The 23,197-nt window shown below is 45.6% G+C and overlaps 1 protein-coding gene across 1 annotated transcript in view; it reads left to right on the top strand.

Moving 5' to 3' along the window:
- The window catches only part of LOC145349922 (partitioning defective 3 homolog B-like), a 1,010,807-nt gene that overhangs the window by 623,764 nt on the left and 363,846 nt on the right, over positions 1 to 23,197 (top strand). The window contains exon 18 of the mRNA XM_080198594.1: positions 11,428 to 11,665. Coding sequence (XP_080054720.1) covers positions 11,428 to 11,665 — 238 coding nt within the window. The remainder of the gene's footprint in view (positions 1 to 11,427; positions 11,666 to 23,197) is intronic.

Raw genomic sequence — 23,197 nt, 5'->3', positions numbered from 1 at the left:
ATTAAATGTCCCTCAGTGTTCACAATACTCCCCTTCAAAAATAAAATATAAACAAACCCAATTACTTATTTATAGAGCTCTGACAGTTATTAAAATCAGAAAACATTCTGGATGACAAAGAAATAGGATTTTTATTCCCACTTGTAAAGCCAAGTAAAGTGTATTGTGGAAATACAAATCCCATGTCAGCGCCCTTCCATTATGATTTTTTAAATTATTTATCCACTGTTTGGACAGTGTCATCATCGCAAAATATCAAATATTGAAAGGAGAGGTTGCAGAATGTGATGAAGAATATTTAAAGAAATTAATAAACTAGCAGTTTTTCTTTTGTGTGGTGAATTGGTTCAAAATCAATGATTTCCTGTCAGATTTCTGAAGGACTCTCATTCGATTAGATCGCCATGGCTTTTCTTACCAGTGATCAAATTCAGTTCGGATGTGCAGAAGAAAGATTCACATTTCCATAGCGTGTTTCGTGACCTCAGGATGTCCTGGACTCGTTTACAACCAGTTATGTATCTTTTGTGAAATAGTCGCTGTTGTAACACCAGGAAACACAGAAGCCAAATTGTGCACAACAAGAACGCACAAACAGCAAGGAGATGACAAGTTGCCCGAGTTGAGAGGGTTGGCTTATGAGGAGAGACTGAGTAGACTGGGACTATATTTATTGGAATTCAGAAGAATGAGGGGGGCGATCTTATAGAAACATATAAGATTATGAAGGGAGTAGATAAGATAGAAGCAGGGAGGTTACTTCCACTGGCAGGTGAAACTAGAAATAAGGGGCATGGCCTCAAAATAAGAGGAAGCAAATTTAGGACCGAGTTGAGAAGGAATGTCTTCACCCAAAGGGTTGTGAGTATGTGGAATTCCTTGCCCAGTGAAGCAGTTGAGGCTACCTCATTGAATGTTTTTAAAGCAAGGATAGATAAATTTTTGAACAGTAAAGGAATTAAAGGTTATGGTGAGCAGACTGGTAAGTGGAGCTGAGTCCACAAAGAGATCAGCCGTGATCTTATTGAATGGCGGAGCAGGCTTGAGGGGCCAGATGGCCTACTCCTGCTCCTAGTTCTTATGTGACACCAGGCCATCTGTTTTATAGATGTTCATTGAAGACTAAATGTTGGCCAGGACACTAAGGAGAACTCTCCTGTTCTCCTTCAAATAGTTCATGAGGATCTTTTGCTTCCACCTGAGCATGGATTTCATGTGTCCCCTGCCAGGCATATTGTGGGTGAGAGGGGTGAAAGAGGTGGCTCATAAACTAAGGCAAGTACCAACCCCATCACTTTCCTGCCCACCACCGAGCTCACCCCCATAACAAGGTAGGTGGGTGGCTGCTGAAGTTGGCAGCCCGCCCAATATATTCAACCAAATAATCAAGGGTCAGTTGCCCAATGCCATAATACTGTTCGCGTGGGCAGTCGTGAGGAAGTAGGCAGGCCAACTTTTTTTTAAATTTCAAAAATGGGCTATAAGCAGGGTCACTAACTTCAGGGGAGTATCCTTTACGCATTCGACGACAGCCCCCCTCCCTCCCAAAATAGTAAACCCCCCCTCCCCCAAAGATTGTAACCTCTCCCCTTTTTTCCTACCCACCTAGATGGTAGGTAGCACAACGGTTAGCACTGCTGCCTCACAGCTCCAAGGATCCAAGGTTTGATTCCAAGCTTGGGTCACTGTCTGTGTGGAGACTGCACATTCTCCCTGTGTCTGCGTGGGTTTTCTCCGGGTGCTCCGGTTTCCTCCTACAGTCTGAAAGACGTGCTGGTTAGGTGCATTGGCCATGCTAAATTCTCCCTCAGCGTACCCAAACACGCGTTGGAGTGTGGCAAGAGTACTTTCACATTAATTCCATTGCAGTGTTAATGTAAGCCTACTTGTGACACTAAAAGATAAACTAATAAATAACAAATAAACTTATTTGCCAAAACCCAACACCGCTGCACCCCGCCTCCCCTCCGCTTCTCTAAACTGGCTGAATCCTCCCCACCCGATACCCAGGCTTACCTTGGTTGGGGATCCAATGAGCTGACTCTGCCTCCTCTTTGGGATTGGTTGTAGCCCTGGTGGAAGCCTCATTGTTAACCAGTTCAGCCCACCCGGCTGCAGGCTAGGCTGATTGGCATGTGCTGAGACAGCTTCTTGTCAACTTCACTTCCTGGTGGCCAAGCTGCCTATACCAACCCCTGACCTCTCTCTTTGTGACCCCGATTACTTCTTTTCGTGTCCACACCTGACTGTTGCCACTTCCCTTCGGGTCCCAGCAATTAGTTCACAGAGTTACAAAATCCCTACAGTGCAGAAGGAGGCCATTTGGCCCATCTAGACTGCACTGACCACAGTAACACTCAGGCCTGTCCCCTGCTATTCCCCTGACACTAAGGGGCAATTTAGCATGGCCAATCAAATTAACATAAGAACATAAGAAATAGGAGCAGGAGTAGGCCAACTAGCCCTTCGAGCCTTCCCCGCCATTCAATAAGATCATGGCTGATCTGCCATGGCTCAGTTCCACATTCCCACCCTCTCCCCATAACCCTTAATCCCCTCTCTCATCAAAAACCCATCAACCCGCGTCTTAAAAATATTTAGCGAGGCAGCCTCCACCACTTCAACGGGCAGAGAATTCCAGAGATTCACCACCCTTTGAGTGAAGAAGTTCCTCCTCAACTCCGTTCTAAACCGCCCCCCCTTTATCTTGAGGCTATGCCCCCTAGTCCTACTATCCTTTCTGAGCGGGAAGAGTCTCTCCACCTCTATCCTATCCATCCCATTCATCATCTTATACGTCTCAATGAGATCTCCCCTCATTCTTCTAAACTCTAACGAGTACAAGCCTAATCTATTCAGCCTCTCCTCATAGCTCAACCCCCTCAACTCCGGCATCAGCCTAGTAAACCTCCTCTGCACTCCCTCCAAGGCTAAAATATCCTTGCGTAAGTACGGCGCCCAAAACTGCACACAGTACTCCAGCTGTGGCCTCACCAATGCCCTATACAGCCTCAGCAAGACCTCGCTACTTTTATATTCAATCCCCCTCGTGATGAAAGCCAGCATCCCATTCGCCTTCCTGACCACCTGCTGCACCTGCAAGCTGGGTTTTTGCGACTCATGCACAAGGACCCCGAGGTCCCTCTGCACCGTCGCCTGCTGCAGTTTTTCTCCACGTAAGTAATAATCCTTCCTACCATTATTCCTACCAAAGTGGACCACCTCACACTTACCAACATTAAATTCCATTTGCCATTTCCTGGCCCATTCGCCCAGCCTATCTAGATCCTTCTGTAGACTCTCCCCACCCTCCGCACAATTTGCCTTTCCACCAATTTTGGTGTCATCAGCAAATTTCAACACCCTACACTCGGTTCCCTCCTCCAGATCATCTATATAAATGGTAAATAGCTGAGGCCCCAGCACCGACCCCTGGGGCACCCCACTAGTCACCAACCGCCAATCCGAATAGCACCCATTGACCCCCACTCTCTGCCTCCTATTTGACAACCAGTCCTCTATCCACGCTAACACCCTACCCCCAACTCCATGCCCCCTGACCTTCTGTAATAACCTCTTGTGAGGTACCTTGTCAAACGCCTTCTGAAAATCCAGGAAGACCACATCCACCGGCTCTCCTCTATCCACCGCCCTAGACACATCCTCATAGAACTCCAGTAAATTTGTCAGACACGACTTCCCTTTAAGGAAACTGTGCTGCGTCTGCTCTATCAAGCAGTTCCCCTCAAGATGCCTCGCTATTTCCTCCTTGATGATGGATTCTAACATTTTACCTACAACAGACGTTAAACTAACAGGCCTATAATTCCCCGCCTTTTGCCTGGCACCCTTCTTAAACAATGGCGTAACATTAGCCGTTTTCCAATCTTCCGGCACTTCCCCGGAATCCAGCGACGTCTGAAAAATAACCACCAAGGCATCCGCTATCACCTCCGCCATTTCTTTCAGGACCCTCGGATGCATTCCATCCGGTCCTGGGGACTTGTCCACAATCAGCCCCTCCAGTCTATCGAGCACCACCTCTCTAGTAACAGTAATGTCATCGAGACCCTCCAGTCCTACCACCTTTCCATCTCTAACGTCCGGCAAATTATTCACGTCCTCCTCCGTGAAGACCGAAACAAAAAAGTTATTCAAGACCTCCGCCATGTCCCCATCCCCTACCACTAAGTCCCCCTTCTCATCCTCTAAGGGACCAACGTTCACCCTAGCCAGCCTCTTCCTTTTTATATATTTATAAAAACTCTTGCTATCCTTTTTTATATTAAGCGCTAGCCCAGCTTCATAGTTTCTCCTACCCTTCTTTATCAACTTCTTTGTCAATCTTTGTTGACATTTAAACCTCTCCCAATCCTCTTCTCGCCCACTACTCTTAGCTACTCTAAACGCCTCCGCTTTTAATTTAACACTTTCCTTCACCTCCTTCGTTATCCACGGCTGATTACCTCTCCTCCTACTGTCCTTTTTGACCATCGGGATAAATTTCCGCTGAGCACCAAGAAAGATCTCCTTAAAGATCCTCCACTGCTCCTCAGCAGACCTACCTTCCAACGCGCTCCCCCAGTCCACATTCGCCAATTCTTCTCTCATCCTACCGTACTCCCCTCTGTTCAAACAAAGGACGCGCGTCCGGGAACCCACTTTCTCCTCCTCCATCTGCACCAGAAACTCCACCATACAATGATCACTCTCCCCAAGAGGATCCTTCACCGCAAGTTCCCTAATTCTACCCGCCTCATTACATAGCACCAGATCCAAGATAGCTCGCTCCCTCGTCGGCTCCAACGCACACTGTTCGAGGAAACTATTCCAGCAGCATTCCAAGAACTCCTCCTCGAGCCCACCGCTTCCAACATGGGTCGACCAATCAATATGCAGATTGAAATCCCCCATAACTACGGCCGTCCCATTCCTGCACGCCGCACTTATTTGCGCGTTAACAGCCCGCCCCACCTCCAGATCATTATTGGGGGGCCTATAGACGACACCCACCAGCGTCTTCCTCCCTTTGCTGTTCCTAATCTCTACCCACAACGATTCCACCTTCTGCTCCTTGGCTCCAATATCATCCCTCCCTACCACCCTGATGCTATCCTTAATCAGCAGAGCTACGCCCCCCCCCATTTTCCCTCCTGCCTATCCTTCCTAAACACTTGGTAGCCCTGTACATTCAGCTCCCAGTCCCTGTCACCTTGCAGCCACATCTCTGTAATGGCCACCAGATCATATGCATTTGTGTCGATCTGCGCCACCAACTCATCCACTTTATTCCTAATGCTTCGTGCATTCAGATAAAGCACCTTCATACCAGCCTTCACCTGGACCTTATTTGTCGGAACGCCACCAACCATACTCACGCCCCTTACTCCCTCTATTATTGGGACATCCTCGGCCTCTATCCTTACCTGTACCGTCTCCTTAACTTTAGACCCCGTAATGTCACCTACCCTCACACCCTCCCCCCCCCCCCCCCCCCCCCCCCCCCCAATTAGTTTAAAGCCCTGTCTACAGTCCTCTTTACACGAGGAAACCCATACACTCATGGGGAGAAAACGCAAACTCCACACAGTCACCCGAGGCTGGAATTGAACCCGGTTCCCTGGCGCTATGAGGCAGCAGTGCTAACCACTGTGCCGCCCAAGTTCCAGTCAGCCAGGCACAGTCCCCCTTCTGGCCGCCATGGCTCTGCTTCTGGAATGACTGGGGAACCACCGGCCGACCTGATTGACCGGAAGCCTGCCCGATGTGGGGCTTCTTCTTGGCGGGAGGCAGAAATCCTGCTCTCTGGCCAGCCAGTGCTCGTTGGAGCATGAAATGACAGCAAGTCTGCCAGGACACAGCCTGAAAATCTTGGCCCTGATTCTGATGAAAAGCCAGCGGCCTGAAACATTGGCTCTGCCCGTCTCTCCACAGTCACTGCCAGACCTGCTGAGTCTCACTCACTCAAGGGTGATCAAAAACACTGCTCTCACCAACGACACTCACAACTTGTGGACAAAATCTAAAAACATCCCTCCCGCATCCAACAAATAGATTTTTTCGCTAGACAAGGGTATTAAGAGATTTGGAACCAAGATAGGTCAAGCATGATCCTGTTGAATGGGGTGAGCAAGTCATTGTAGGGCATCCAGATTTTTTAATGATTTATTCCTGTTGCTCTCAGACAAGCCAAATTAGAATTTCAAGTGATTACCCAACAATAACATTGAAGCATGGAATTATATTATCTCAGCATTATACATTCAGCCGAATCTTCAGTGTAATGGTAATAGATACTGTGCAGATTTAATAAGGTGCATTTTGTTGAAGTGGTTTAAGCTTCATTTAGGCGCATAATCCATTAATTGTTGAAACCAGTTAAAGATGCACCTTGAATTACTTTTGATCCCTTTTTCTCCCCCTTCTTGAAGGTGGTCACATAGAATTATAGAATCCCTACAGAGCAAAAGGAGGCCATTTGGCCCACCTAGACTGCACTGACAACAATCCCACTCAGGCCCAAATCCCGCAACTCCTCCGGCTGCTCCAGTTGCCTCCCACACTCCAAAGATGTGCGGGTTAGGTTGATTGGCCGCGCTAAATTGTCCCTTAGTGTCGGCAGAGCTAGCTAGGGTGCCAAGGGGATAGGGCCTGGTGGGATTATTGTCAGTACAGGCTCGATGGGCTGAATGGCCTCCATCTGAAGGGATCCTATGTACCAGTTATATACACTGCAGTTGCATAATAAATAAAATGGTTCCAGTAGTAAATGCAGTCAGGGGTAAGCACCAGTTGGCTAACAAACAACAACAAGTTTATTACTATTTACAATTATATACAGGGCATGATAATCGATATCTGCATTCCCAGCTCGCGGGTCAAGCTGATTGCAAAAGCCCACCCTCTACCTCAAGGTTCCCACGCTAGTTCCCCATTGGGCAATCAGGTCACATGACTCTTCTGATGCACGCCCTCTTAAAAGGTGTTAGTTACAGCATCCCTCCCCCCTTTAAGTTTCGTATTACACATACATTGATAACTAATGCAATTTTCAAAACATTAACAGTAATGAACATTCTTAACACTGTTTATCAGACTGTCAGGGGACTTTCTCTTTCTCGGGGAGCGACGCAGCTCAACTGGATGAGGTCCAACTGTAGAGGTAGTTCTGGTTGGGCTTGCTTCAACAGGACTCACTGCTAGTACCATCATATTACTTTCCACTATCTCCTCATTGGGAGCAGCACACTGGCCTGTAATTAGCAGACCAGCCACATCTCTCTTTAGACAAACAACACAACTTGGTGGCACATCCAGATCAGGCAGTGACACTGACTGTTGGGATGGCTCCCATCTCCACAAATTGTCTATATGTTTCTTCAGAAACTTGCTCTGCACTTTCATTTCATAGGACAGTCCTGGGCTCAACAGCTCCTGGGGACCAACTTGGTCCCCTTCCAAAATTCTTTACAAAAGCTGAATCATAGAATCATACAGTGCAGAAGAGCGGCACAGTAATTAGCACTGCTGCCTCACAGCGCTCGGAACCCAGGTTCAATTCCAGCCTTAGGTCACTGTCTGTGTGGAGTTTGCACGTTCTCCCCGTGTTTGCGTGGGTTTCCTCTGGGTGCTCCAGTCTCCTCCCACAATCCAAAGATGTGCGAGTTAGCTGGATTGGCCACACTAAATTGCCCCTTCATGTAAATACATGGGGTTTTGGGAAAAAGGTCTGGGTGGGATTGTTGTTGGTGCAGACTCAATGGGCCAAATGACCTTCCTCTGCTCTGTAGGATTCTATGGTAAGAGGCCCTTCAGCTCATTGAATCTGCACTGACACGTGAGAAACACCTGAACTTCCACCTCATCCCACCTACCAGTCCTTGGCCCATAACCTTGAATGTTATGATGTGCCACGTCCTTATGCAGGTACTTTTTACAGGATATGAGGTAACTTGCCTCTACCACCCTCCCAGGCAGTGTGTTCTGGAATATCACCACCCTCTGGGTGAAAAATGCTTACCTGGGTAAAATTATCTATCTCATAGATAATTTTCCACTTTTGACGAAGCGTGGTTCCTTTTCTGGCAACTCTGCCTTGTCTCCACCCTCCCCACCAAATTTGGAACTCCACTGTTGTTTTATAATCTTTGGATGATGCAGAACACATAAGGGGCCATTCAGCCCTGAAAGATCTATCTGTTCAGTCTCACTCCCTGACCTTTGCCCTTAGCTCTGCAAATTAGGACAGTTATAGGCCAGAGTTGGCCATTCAGTCCTTCTGCAGTTCATCCATTTAATCACTCCTGTTCTGATATAGCCCTTCTGACCTGTGGACTTGAAGTGTGATACTTAATTATGAGACACATTGTGGTTATGCTCTGGCCCTGCTTAATACCTGAACTTCCACCTAATCCCTTCTACCGGCACTTGGCTCATAGTCTTGAATGTTATGACATGTCAAGTGCTCAACCAGGTACTTTTTTTTATTAGTAATGCATCGAAACAGAAGTCACATAACTCCAGGGCGTGGTGTTCTAATCACTCTCTCAAGATGCCAACACATGAATAACGGGAATCACTGATACATCACCATCTCCATCTTATCTCAGCATACTCCTGCTGTTAACCCTTTATACCACATTATCTCATGCCTTGGTTCCACATCCCACAGCACTCTTAACTAACAGGTCTATCAATCTAGGTTTTGACATTTTCGATGACCTAACCTCAACAGTTTTACCCGGAATAAAGTTCCAGATTTTCAATATGCTTTCAGTAAAATAGTGGTTCCTAGCATTATCCCAACTTCAAAATTCCATCCCTAAAGTTATTCCTCCTTGTTCTGAGTTTCCACACCAGAGGAAATCTTCCCTCGCTTTACACAGAGCGTGGGTAGAGTATGGAATCAACTATCGCATGAAGTAGTTGATGCAAACAGCGGAACAGGGAAGAAATTGTTCTTGAGTTGGTTGGTTTTATCTTTTTCCTGACGGAGGAAGGCGGAAGGGAGTATGTCTGGGGTGCATGATTAAGTTGGCTGCTTCCCTGAGGTAGCAGGGAGTGTAGCTGGTTTGCATGATGGACTGGGATTCATAGTCTTGAATGTTATGACATGTCAAGTGCTCAACCAGGTACTTTTTTTATTAGTAATGCATCGAAACAGAAGTCACATAACTCCAGGGCATGGTGTTCTAACCACTCTCTCAAGATGCCAACACATGAATAACGGGAATCACTGATATATCACCCTCTCCATCTGTAATTTCTTGTGGTCTTGGTCAAGAGCAGGTTTGTAATTTCTTGTGGTCTTGGTCAAGAGCAGGAGCCATACTAAGTGTGATACATCAGGAAAGAATGCTTTCCATGGTCCATCTGTAAAATTGGTGAGAGCCATAGCAGGCATGCGGAATTTCCTTAGTCTCCTGTGAAAGTAGAGGCATTGGTGGGCTTTCTTACCTATAGTGTCAGTGAGGAGGGACCAGGGCAGGTTGTTGTTGATCTGGACACCGAGAAACTTGAAGCTCTCAATTATCTTCACTTCATCACCATTGATGTAGACAGGGGCATGTCCTTCACTGCATTTCCTGAAGTCGATGACTATCCCTTCATTTTACTGACATTGAGGGAAAGATTATTATCATCGCACTAGTTCACCAGATTAAGTACATGAGGCAGAAGGTAATAGAAGGATCTGCTTTTAAAAGTAGATGAAGTAGAGTGCTGAAGATTTGTATGGACATAAAAACCAGTTGGCCCGAATGTCCTCTGACTGTACTGTTAATTCGATGAAATACTTTGTACCCTATCAAATCATTTAATCTCCTCAGCTGGATCACAGCCTAATCTTTTTGCTGATGTCATGGCAGAAACCAATTTCGAGTCTGTTTTATGCAATTTGAATGTTCAGTGGAGGATTCAGATACATATCGGTTCTAAAACTCAGCACCAACTCAGCGCATTGAGTTTTTTTAATAACAGTAAACCCCATTGAGTCAAATTGCACGCAGTTGGATCTTTTATTTACCATTGAACCCTTCCTTCCAGGTCAGGCACTGAGTTCTGAGTGCGTGTCTTTAGAGATGTTTGTCTGATGAGTTTATTTTGAGTGTTATGAGCTTCAACATTCTTGCTTGTACTGCCAAGGAATCTTGATGAAGACGATTGGCAACGTTTGAAGAACTGTAATGTCATAAATTAATACCCGAACTGAATCAAAAAAATGTTAAGAGGATAAAAAACAAAGTAAAATGATGTTGAATAGTTCAAAACACTTCGGTCGTTTTCCTTTCAGTGACAAAATTGCACTGTATTGCACTGAATGTCAGTCTATAAGTACTCAAGCTCTAAAATAGGTCTTCTACACAGATAGTTTGACTCAAAAGTAGGATAATTGGAGGACAATTAATTACCTTCCATGTAGTTGGTTTTGGATGGATAACTATCATGTGGAGGCTACACCTTGATTTTTTTTTTGTTATTTTTTATATTTTTTATATTTTATATTTTTTCGTGTCTGACAAATTTACTGGAGTTCTATGAGGATGTGTCTAGGGCGGTGGATAGAGGAGAGCCAGTGGATGTGGTCTTTCTAGATCCTATTTCTAATGTTCTTATTTCTTATGTTCTTAAATCATGGGACATAGGCCTCGTTGGCTGGCCGGCATTTATTGCCCATCCCTAGTTAGCCAAAGGCAGTTGAGCGTCAACCACATTGCTGTGACTGTGAAGTCACATGTAGGCCAGACCTCGTGGCCTTATCGCTAGACTATTAATCCAGAAACTCAGCTAATATTCTGGGGACCCGGGTTCGAATCCTGCCACGACAGATGGTGGAATTTGAATTCAATAAAAAAAATCTGGAATTAAGGATCAGTGTAGGCCACACCGGGTCAGAACGGCAGATTTCCTTTCCCAAAAGGACAATAGTGAGCCAGATGGCTTTTTCCAATGATCGACAATGGTTTCATGGACGTCAGCTGATTCTTAATTCCAGATTTTTTAAATTGAATTCAAATTCCGTCATCTGTCGTGGTGGGATTCGAACCCAGATCCCCAGAACATTAGCTGAGTTTCTGGATTAATAGTCTAGCGATAAGACCATGAGGCCATCATCTCCCTACATTTGGCACTTGAGCGGATTTGGTAGATGGTGGTGTTCCCAAGTATCTGCTGCCCTCGTCCTTCTAGATGGAAATGGTCCTGTGTTTGGAAGTTGCTGTCAAAGGAGGCTTGGTGAGTTGCTGCAGTGTATCTTGAGATATATATATATATATATATATATATAAATTTATATTTTATACGTGTACAATATATGTATAGAAAATGATATAAATGATGGGAGAATCAGGAAGCAATAGAAAATATACTTTTAAAACATGGCTATACACTTATGAATTATACTTTTTTTTTCTAAATCTGTGGCAACAGATTCTGAAGAGAGCTCCCAGTCAGGCCACGAGACCCCAGGCAGTGAATCTGCCTTGCAAGGGACCACCGAGCTTGAGGAAGTGGAGAACTCAGACAGCAAGGGAAAGAAAGAAAAGAAGAAGAAAGAGGAGAAGAAGAAGGTGAAAACGAAAGGAAAGGACAAAGACAAAGAGAAGAAGAAGGAAAATGAGAGCCAGGAGAAGAAAGCTAAGAGGAAAGGATTTGGAGCCATGCTTAGGTATTTAATGGAGCTTATTCAGTTCCGGGGTGATTCCGTCACACAAAGAGTAGAGCAAATCTGGACCGCTATCCTCCAGAAAGTTTTTGGAGGAATTTTGCCACCACGAGAATTGTAGCAGGCGAGGGGCAAACCATGGGAAGGTCCGTTGACCTCAGACGGGATTTCTTGGTTTCGGGGCGAGCATGGCTGGAAAATCCCACTCTGGGAGTCAATTGGAAATCTCGAAACGGAGATTTATGGGATTGTACTCAGCAAGGGTATTACGGGATGTGGAACTGAAGGGGTAGAGTTGAAATATAGGGAACATTTCTAACTGAACAAGGGGATAGGTTTGTGGTGAGGGAGGAACTGAATGGCCTATTCCTGTTCCTGTGTTCCATGAATTCTAATTTGCAGCTAGTCCTGTGGGTTCAGATTGAGAAACCTACAAAACCTCCTTAAGCATATCAAATATTTTACAACGATTTATTGGCCAATCCCACTCCTCATGAGCCTTGATTCCCCAGCGGCATAACTAAGTCAAGCATTGGTCAATCAGACAATGAGGAATGAGAACAAAGTCCATTTCCCAGGCTCCCAGCCCACTTTGGACCAGCCCCAATTTTTAATGACCAGAGTTCAGCAGGGGCAGCCAAAATTTGCCCTTTTTTTCCCCCAAGTTTGGTTTTTAATTGCTGATGCTGATTTCTTGCCAAGTTGAGTGCTGAGGTGCAGATACTTACCCCACCCTTCTTCAGGTGGTGCACAATGATTTTTCAACTGCTAATTCCCAAGGAGGAGGAAGTGATTAAGTAACTGAAAGAGTACATTACCAGAGTATGCAATTAGAAGCACTCCTTACTCCGTGTAACTGTGTGTCTGAAAGCTTTGCTTTTCTGAGGGAACCACCATAAAGTTGTGACACACGCAGAATACAGATGAACGTCTGCTCTGCAAGAAAAAAAACTCACATTTTATATCGGGACTTCCATTATCCCAGTTGAGAGACAACCATAGTGCTGTGGCTCTAGAGTCACATGTAGGTCAAAATAGGTAAGGATGGCAGATTTCCTTCCCTGAAGAACATTAGTGAACCAGATGGGCTTTCCGACAATTGACAATGGTTTCACGGTCATCAGTAGATTCTTAATTCCAGATCTTTTTATATTGAGTTCAAATTCCACCATCTGCCATGGTGGAATTCGAACCTGGGTCCCCAGAACATTAGCTGAGTTTCTGGATTAATAGTCCCACGATAGTGCCACTAGGCCATCGCCTCCCCTGTAATGCAGAGAATGTGGCAACCAATTCATGTGTAGCAAGACCCCACAAACAGCAGTATAATAATGACCTGACCGTCTTTTGTTATTGAAAATGGTTGGGGAGATCAGTATTGGCCAGGATGCTATGGAGCTTTTATTTGAAGTTGTGCAGCCAGCGGGATATTTTACACCCACCTAAGAAAGAAGATGGGGCCTCCATTTAACATTACATCTGAAAGTCAGCATCACTTGCAATGTAGCACCCCTCAGTACTTCACTCTGAACATCATTTCAGCAGGAATCTCATTGAAACTTACAGAATAACAAAGAACAAAGAACAACACAGCACGGGAAACAGGCCCTTCGGCCCAGCGAGCCCGCGCCGCCATCTTAACAATGTGTTTTTCCTCCTCCACCCTTGACCCATGTCTCTGCTTATGTTACCCCCAGTGGAAACCAGATTAAGGGGAGAATAATTTAGGGACAATTTGTTACACCAATCAGCCTAAGAGCACATCTTTGGGGTGCTGGAGGAAACCGGAGCACCCGGAGGAAACCCACACAACCACAGGGAGAATGCGCAAACTCCCACAGACACTGGCCCAAATCCATGTATCTGCACAGCTAACAGTGATAGTCACTGAGCTGTGGTGGTGCCCATCTGCTGGTCCGGTTTTAAGCATGCACAAATGACGCGAGGTACTAGGCTACTCTGGAACCATCCAAGAGCAGCCCACGCACGACCCACCGTGTGCATGCCCCTCGTTAGACAACAAGGTGGACCGACGCACCTGCAGAGTAAAAGAGAAAAACATCAACACATGTAACAGTTGATTTCCAGGAACGTCCCGAGGCTCTGATCCTTATTTAAAACAGTCTCCTATAACCCTCCATCCCTGTTTCGCTCATGTGTCTATCTAAGTAAATCTTAAACAACTCCAGCGTGCCTGCCTCCACCACCTTACTTGGCAGTGCATTCCATACCCCCACAACCCTCTGTGTGAAAAACCTCCCTCTAGCATCCAAATTATACCTCTCCCCCCTCACCTTAAGCCCATGGCCCCTCGTGATATTTGTCTCCAATCTAGGAAAAAACCTGCCACTGTTTACTCTATCTAAACCCTTCATTATTTTATACACCTCTATCAGATCCCCCCTTAATCTCCGTCTTTCTAAGGAAAAGAGCCCCAGTTTACCCAATCTTTCCTCATAACCCAGTCCTTCCAATCCAGGCAGCATCCTGGTAAACCTCCTCTGCACTCTCTCCAGGGTCTCCACGTCCTTCCAGTAGTAAGGTGACCAGAACTGGATGCAGTACGCCAATTGCGGTCTAACCAACGTTCTGTACAACTGTAGCATTAGACGCCAGCTCTGGTACTCTATACTCTTTCCTATAAAGGCTAGCATACCATAAGCTTTCTTCGCAATCTTCTCCACCTGCGTTGCCACCTTCAGAGACTTGTGCACTTGCACTCCCAGGTCCCTCTGCATTTCTATACTCTTAATAGGTCTACCCTTTATCATGTAACTCCCCTCTACGTTATTTCTTCCAAAATGCATCACCTTGCATTTATCAGGATTAAATTCCATCTGCCATTTATCTGCCCAATATACCAACCTATCTATATCCTGCTGTGTCACCTGACACTCCTTCTCACTATCCGCCAATCCTGCCATCTTTGTCTCATCTGCAAACTTGCTGATCACACCACGTCCACCCTCTTCCAAGTCATTTATATATATTACGAATAGAAGAGGTCCCAGTACTGAGCCCTGCGGCACACCACTGGTGACAGACCTCCAGCTAGAAAAGGACCCTATCACCACTACTCTCTGTCTCCTGTTACCTAGCCAGTTTTCAATCCATCTAGATACCTGTCCCTGTATTCCATGAGCCTTAACCTTTTCAACCAACCTACCATGAGGGACTTTGTCAAACGCCTTACTGAAATCCATATAGACGACATCAACGGCTCACCCTTCGTCAACCATTTTTGTCACCTCCTCAAAAATTCTACCAGATTCGTAAGGCAAGACCTCCCCTGAACAAAGCCATGCTGCGTATCCGTAATCAGATGAAAGGCCTGGAGAGAGCGGACTTGCGAAAGATGTTTTCATTAGTAGGAGAGAAAAGGATTCGAGGGCACAACCTCAAAGTAAAGGTTTGACCCTTTAGAACCGAGATGAGGAAGAATTTCTTCAGCTAGAGGGTGGTGAATCTGTGGAATTCATTGCCATTGAGGGCTGTGGAGGCCAGGTCATTGAGTGCATTTAAGACAGAATTCTTAATTGCTAAGGGGATAAAAGGTTGCGGGGAAAAGGAGGGAAAATGGGATTGAGAAACTTGTCAGCCACGATTGAATGGTGGAGCTGACTTGATAGGCCAAATGGCCTAATTCTGCTCCTATATTGTATGGTCTTGTGGTGCATCTGGAAACCCTGCATTGACTGTGAAACATTTTCAGTGCCCCAGTATTGTGAAAGATGCCAAATCAATGCAAATCCCCATTTACCTTGCTCTCTGCTTCCCATGGGTAATGACACATGTTCTGAAATAACCTGGCAAAATGTACTAGTGCTTGGTTCTGATTCCTTGGGCACATATATATAGGAGTCAAAGTAATCAGAAAGGGTCTGTAAAGGACCAGAGTTCAGATTTAATTTTCAGTGGAAGGATTTGATGTGATTTTGATTTGATTTATTCTTGTCAGATATATTGGTGCAATGTGAAAAGTATTGTTTCTTGCATATCATACAGACAGAGAAGGAAAGGAGAAAGTGCAGAATGTAGTGTTGCAGTCATAGCTAGGATGTAGAGAAAGATCAATTCACTGCGAGGTAGGTCCATTTAAAAGTCTGACGGGGAAGAAGGCAGCAGGAAAGAAACTGTTCTTGAGTTGCTTTGTACGTGGACTTCAGACTTGTATCTTTTTCCCGATGGAAGAAGGTGGAAGAGAGAATGTCCAGGATGCGTGGGGTCCTTGATTATGCTGGCTGCTTTTCCAAGGCAGCAGGAAATGTAGACAGAGTCAATGGTTGTGAGGCTGGTTGGCAAGATAGATTTGGTGAGTTCGTGACCCTTTGTAGCTTCTTGCGGTCTTGGGCAGAGCATACTAAGCTGTGATACAGCCAGAAAGAATGCTTTCTATGGTTCAACTGTAAATGTTAGTGGGAGTTGTTGCACAGGGTTTTGGGGTAGATAATGTGGGTGTTATGTGCTGTTTTGATCTTTTTTCACTTCCTTACCCAAGATGTTCTTCTGCTTTTGAATTTCTGGTTACTCTCAGGAGCAAGCATTGTTGTCTTAACACCGAGTTGTGCTGTCTGTTCCATAACTGGATAAATGAACAACCAATCTTACTTAGTCATTGGGATTGACTCATGCATATGGCTATGTCTAACCAGCTGTGGAACTCAGTCACTCGGGAAGGAGTCTGAAAGAGACATTTGTTATAACTGAGACAAAGGAAATAACACCGGTTTTGGCACAGTGGGGTATAGGGGATTAGGACTGAAGAGAAATTCAGTTTCATGACAAATCTGCAGCCCAGTATTTGTCCTTTAGCCTCACTGGCAGCACCCTCCCTACATGGCCTACTTCCCCAGGGTTTCATCAACTTCTGCTTTGTAAATAAATGGTGACACCCATCAGAGTGCTTGCACACACTCTTTCTAGCTTATTCTCTCTGCAGTGTTCACTCTCTCTAGCTTGTGCGTTTTCTATAGCTCTCTTTCTAATGTGTGTGTTATCTTGTACAGTTTCTCTTGAGATATCTGCCTCGCTTGATATTGTTCACCCTAGATCTCTTCCTTTTTTTACATTTTCTCATCACACCCCACTTCTCCCATCCTCTTTCTGGCTCCCTCAATTGTCTTTCTCTCTCCTCTCTCTCTCTCTCTTTCCCTCTCTCTCTGCCCCTTCCCTCCCTCGTCTCTCTTTCTCTTTTTTTATCTCCCTCTCTGTCTTTCCTGTGTGCCCTCTCTCCCTCTCTTTCTCTGCCCCCCCTCTCTCTTTCTCTCTCTCTCTCCCCTTTCCTGCCTCTGTCACTGTCTCTCTCTGTCCATCTCTCTCTCTCTCTGTCCCACACTCTCTGTCCCACCTTCTCACTACCTCACTCTCACCAATACGTTTTCACTCTCATCTGCCCAAAGTAGTTGACTCATGAAACTGTTGGCAGGATCACCTCACCTCACATCAGGTGGGAATAAATCACACTCTTTCCTACTTCTATTCACAATTTCACCTGAGTTGCAAATCGAAGTTTCCAAGAAATATCTAACTGATACAGTTTGATCTTTATTTTTATTGTCAGAGTGATGTCATAGCTCCAATTATCAGCTACCTCACCCAGTGGGAATGGTGCTAATTCAGATCAGGCCCCTGTTTTACACCCAGCCTGATTTTACTCTCCATTTTGAATCATTAAAAGGGTGCAAGACGGACGTCTGGCCCTCCCTTCTGGGCAGGTCAAGTTAAAACCTAGGTTTCTATTCCGCAAATGGAAATTTCTTGGTTTCACTGACTCACTCTCCCCTATCTCTCCCACTTCCTCCAGCCTTCCAACATCTCTGAACTTCTCCATTCCTAGCCTCCAGCGTATCTCTCTTTTCCTTCACATCTCCATTGCTGGCCACAGACTGGGCATCAGGCTCTGAAATTCTTCCCTAAACGTCTTCCCTTTCCACCTCTCTCTCCCTCTCGCGTCTTACATGACACCCCTGAAAACCTAGCTTTTGTGGGGCAGCCCAGTGGCACAGCGGTTAGCACTGCTACCTCACAGCGCCAGGGACCCGAGTTCAATTCCAGCCTTGGGTGATTGTGCGGAGACTGCACGTTCTCCCCATGTCTGCGTGGGTTTCCTCCGGGTGCTCTGGTTTCTCCCCACACTCCAAAAAATGTGTGGATTGGTGTTGCTAAATTGCCCATTAGAATTATAAATCTTTCAATTCTTGTAGTGTAGAAGGAAGCCATTTGGCCCATTGAGTCTGCACCGACCACAATCCCACCCAGGCCCTAAGACCATAACCCTACATATTTTACCCTGTTAATCCCCTGACACTAGAGTCAATTTAGCATGGCTAATCAACCTGACCTGCATGTCTTTCGGACTGTGGGAGGAAACTGGAGCACCTGGAGAAACCCACGCAGGCGCAAGGAGAATGTGCAAACTCCGCAGTGACCTGAGGCTGGGATTGAACCTGGGTCCGTGGTGCTGTGAGGCAGCAGTGGTAACACTGTGCCACTGTGCTGCCCAGTGTTAGGGGTATTAGCAAGATAAATCCATGGGGTTATGATGATAGGGCCCAGGTGGGGTTATTGTCAATGCAGACTCGATGGGCTGAATGGCTTCCTTTTATGCACTGCAGGGATCCTATGACTTAATCTCCTTACATGTTCTGGCAGTCAAATTTTTGTCTGATTACTCTCTGTACAGCATCTTTTGGACATTTCGCTAATGTTAAAGTTGCCACACTTGACGAACACAAAAAGAAATTGCAGAAGTTATAAATCTTACTGAAGTGACTCTTCCAACCAGTTTCATTGTGAGTGAGCTGTGAGTCAGGCAGCACACTGAAGTAATAATAACTTGGAATCCACTGCCCAAGGAACAATTTTCTCATGGCACTACCTGCGGTCTTGTCTGTTTTATGAATTAATTTTCTAAGTAGTTCAGCCTTTAGCTAAAGACTTTCTCAGACTGAAATAGTTTGAACTTCGGCCTGCTATTTCCATAAATGGTTCATTTTGTTCGCTGACTTGCTAACGTCCCACACACCCCACCACCCCACAGCCAACAAAACGCACCAGCATTTTTCAGGAATTACTACCTCTCCAAATTCTGCTGGCTCCACCTTTGTGTGGAATGTTCGGTCCTGTTTGAAATGTCAAAGCAATTACACTGCAGGAGGAATGGGAGAGACAAAATGGCTCTCTTCAAGTGCTCTCTTCACTGAAGATCTAGGAGCGACAGAAATTGCCCACTGCTTTCCCCAAAGCTTATCCTTGTCCTCCTCGTAACTTTTATGAAGCATCTTGATAAATACATAGAAATATAGAAGATATGAGCAGGAGGAAGCCACTTGGCCCTTCGAGCCTGCTCCGCCATTCATCACGATCGTGGCTGATCATCCAACTCAATAACCTAATCCTGCTTTTTCCCCATAACCTTTGATCCCATTCACCCCCAGTGCTATATCCAGCCACCTCTTGAATGCATTCAATGTTTTGGCATCATGAATACGTGAATAGGATGGGAATAGAGGGATATGGTCCCCCAGAAGGGTAGGGGATTTCAGTTCAGACAGGCAGCATGGCCAGTACAGGCTTAGAGGGCCAAAGGGCCTGTTCCTGCGCTGTAATTTTCTTTGTTCTTTGTTTTATCTACAGTGCTCACCTTTATAAATCCTCTCCTGTGGCATCCAGCCAAATGAATGGATGAGGAAGAGCTCTGGTGTAGAGAACAAAGCTAACAATATTATGCTGCTCTTTTCCCTTTATATAAATCCCTATATATATAAATATGGATGCATGGAATTGAGGGTGATTTAGCGGTTTGGATCAGGAATTGGCTAGCTGATAGCGGGTGGTGGTTGATGGGAAATGTTTAACCTGGAGTTCAGTTACTAGCGGTGTGCCGCAGGGATCTGTTTTGGGGCCACTGCTGTTTGTCATTTTTATAAATGACCTAGGTGAGGGTGTAGAAGGATGGGTTAGTAAATTTGCGGATGACACGAAAGTCAGAGGAGTTGTAGACAGTGAGGATGGACGTTACAGTTTGCAGAGGGACATAGATAAACTGCAGAGCTGGGCTGAGAGGTGGCAAATGGAGTTTAATGCAGAAAAGTGTGAGGTGATTCACTTTGGAAGGAGTAACAGGATTACAGAGTATTGGGCTAATGGAAGGACTCTTGGTATTGTCGATGAGCAGAGAGATCTCCTTGTACATGTGCATAGATCCCTGAAAGTTGGCACCCAGGTTGATAAGGTTGTTAAGAAGCGTCGGGTGTGTTAGCTTTTATAGGTAGAGGGATTGAATTTCAGAGCTGTGAGATCATGTTGCAGCTGTACAAAACTCTGCTGCGGCTGCACTTTGAGTATTGCGTACAGTTCTGGTCGGCACATTATAAAAAGGATGTGGAAGCATTAGAAAGGGTGCAGAGAAGGTTTACGAGGATGTTGCTTGGTATGGTGGAAAGCCCTTATGAGGAAAGGCTGAGGAACTTGAGGTTGTTTTCGTTAGAGAGAAGAAGGTTAGGAGGTGACCTAATTGAGGCGTACAAGATGATCAGAGGATTAGATAGGGTGGACAGTGAGAGCCTTTCAGATGGTAATGGCTAACACGAGGGGACATAACTTTAAATTGAGGGGTGATAAATCTAGGACGGATGTCAGAGGTAGGTTCTTTACTCAGAGGGTAGTAAGGGCGTGGAATACCCTGCCTGCAGCAGTTCTGAACTCGCCATCTTTAAGGGTGTTCAAATGGTCATTGGATAGGCATATGGATAATATTGGAATAGTTTAGGTTAGAGGGTCATTAGATTGGTTCCACTGGTTGGCGCAACATCGAGGGCCGAACATGTTCTATGTTCTACTTGTCTTTTGGTGATCGGGCAAAATGTTTCCAATCCTCTTTAAGCTTCCACCTATCAAATCAATTCATGGAGCCTTACAAAATTTATGACACACAAGAAGGCCATTCTGTCCACCTTGTCTTGTACTGGTCGTCGAAAGAGTTCCTCAGTGTCACCTCACTTTTCTGCACTCGCTCTAGCATTCTTCTAGGCAGCACGTTCCAGATCATCATAACACTGCACAATTTTGCCTCACCTCCTCCAGTTTCTTTTTTTTTTGCCACTTATCTTAAATTTGTGTCCTTGGGTTACTGACCCTGCTGGCAGCAAAAGCAATTTCTCCCTATCTGTTCTATCAAAACTCTTCATATTCTTTAATTTGTTTTTTTAAAATGGCCTCAAAGACTGGAATGGGTTATTTGGATGTTGGAGGATTGAATTCTGCAGCTCTTCGGTTGAACTGAGAGTGATAACTTACTCTTCCACTTTGTTGACTAGAGACTGTTAGTGCTTTGAGCGCCTTCTATACAGCACCAGCCAAAGCTTCACCAAATTTCAGAATGTTGGAAATAATGGCACATGTTCTATGATTCATTTCACTCATTTGTGGGACATGCGCATCATTGGTTGGGCCAGCATTTATAGCCCTCCCTAGATAGGTTAGGTTGATTGGCTATGCTGAATTGCTCCTTAGTGTTAGAAGGATGGGAGATTAGCAGAGTAAATATGTGGGGTTACGGGGATAGGGCCTGGGGTGGGATTGTTGTTGGTGCAGGCTCAATGGGCCGAGTGGCCTCCTTCTGCACTGTGGGCATTCATGGCTCTTCAAACTATCCAAATGTGATAGGAATTTCTACCTCGTAAGAGCCTTTCAGGCACAGAATTTAGATCCCTCCCCACCCTCCCCCACTCCGAAACTCTGGGCAGAAAACTGTTTCCTCATTAAGGCATGGTGGTTAACACTGCTGCCTCACTGTGCCATGGACCCAGGTTCAATTTCAGCCTTGGGTGGCTATCTGTGTGGAATTTGCACATTCTCCCTGTGTCTGTGTGGGTTTCCTCCGGGTGCTCCGGTTTCCTCCCACTTTCCAAAGATGTGCGGATTGGCCATGCTAAATTGTCCCTCAGTGTCCCAAAATGTGTAGATTGGTGGGGTAAATCCGTGGGTGGGGCCCTGGGGTAAGATGCTCTGTCGGAAAATCTGTGCAGACTCGATGGACTGAATGATCCCCTTTTTCACTGTAGGGATTCTATGATCTCCCCTCCAATCCTTCTACAACTATGGCAATCTATATCTCCCACCCTCGTTTGTGACCCTTCTGCTAAGGTAAATAGGGGTAATTCTTGGTTGCTCTATCCGTCATAATTTTATACACCTAAATTAAGTCATCCTTCAGTCTCCTCTGTTGCAAGGAAATCAATCCTTGCCTCTCCAACCTTTCCTCACAGCTAAAATTTTCCAGTCCTGGCAGCACCCTTGCAAATCTTCTCTACTAGGCCTGCAACTTTCACTTTAATAGGGAGCAAGTATTGGTTGTCCTGCAGGTTTGATTTGATGTTGATAGAGCCATTCAGCACATCAGGAGGGTTTTTCAGCCCATTGTACGTCTGCTACTTCTCCAGTGGAGCTATCAATTCATAGAATCCTGCAGTGCAGAAGGAGGCCATTCGGCTCATCGGGTCTACACCAACTGCAATCCCACCCAGGCCCTATTCCCATAACCCCGTGCATTTACCCTAGCTAGTCCCCCTGACATTAGGGGGCAGTTTAGCATGGCCAATCCACACACCTTTGGACTGTGGGAGGAAACCGGAGCACCTGGAAGAAACCCAGACAGACACAGGGAGAATGTGCAAACTCCATGCAGACGGAGACCCAAGCCAGGATTCAGACCCAGTTCCCTGGCGCTGTGAAGCAGCAGTGCTAACCACTGTGCCACCATGCCACTGCTTTTTGCCACATGACTCTATAAATTGAAAAAAAAAGGATATATCTAATTCCCTTTTGAAAGTTATTACTGAATCTGCTTCCAGCATGCTTTTAGGCAGCACATTCCAGATCATCACAACTCCCAGTACACAATTTTGTCTAGCCTCCCCCAGCTTTTTCTTTTGCCACTTATCTTAAATTTGTCTCCTCGGGTTACTGACCCCAGCGGCAGCAGAAACAATTTCTCCCTATCTGTTCTGTCGAAATTCCTTTAATTTGTTTTATAAAACTGGCCTCAAAGACTGGAATGGGTTATTTGGATGTTGGTGTATTGGGTTCTGCAGCTCAGCGATTGAACGGCAGTTACTAAGCAGTGATAACTGCCAGCATTTATTGCCCATCCCTAGTTGCCCTTGGACTGAGTGCCTTGCTCCGCCATTTCAGAGGGCAGTTGGGAGTCCACCATGTTGCTGTGGCTCTGGAGTCACACATAGGCCAGACCAGGTAAGGACGGCAGATTTCCTTCCCTAAAGGACTAGTGAGCCAGATGGCAAAATAAAAAATGCTGGAAAATCTCAGAGGAAAGAGCTGACGTTTTGAGTCCAGGTGACCTCTTTTTTTCTCCTTACAGATGCTGCCAGACCTGCTGAGATTTTCCAGCATTTTCTTTTTTGGTTTCGGATTCCAACATCCACAATAATTTGCTTTCATCGAGTGAACGAGATAGGTTTTCCTAACAATCGACAGTGCTTTCACTGACCTCAGTAGATTCTTAATTCTAGATTT

Source organism: Carcharhinus amblyrhynchos, chromosome 11 (assembly GCF_965287045.1).
Source record: "Carcharhinus amblyrhynchos chromosome 11, sCarAmb.v2.hapA, whole genome shotgun sequence".
NCBI classification, from domain to species: Eukaryota; Metazoa; Chordata; class Chondrichthyes; order Carcharhiniformes; family Carcharhinidae; genus Carcharhinus; species Carcharhinus amblyrhynchos.
This window is presented reverse-complemented; position numbering and strand designations above follow the sequence as displayed.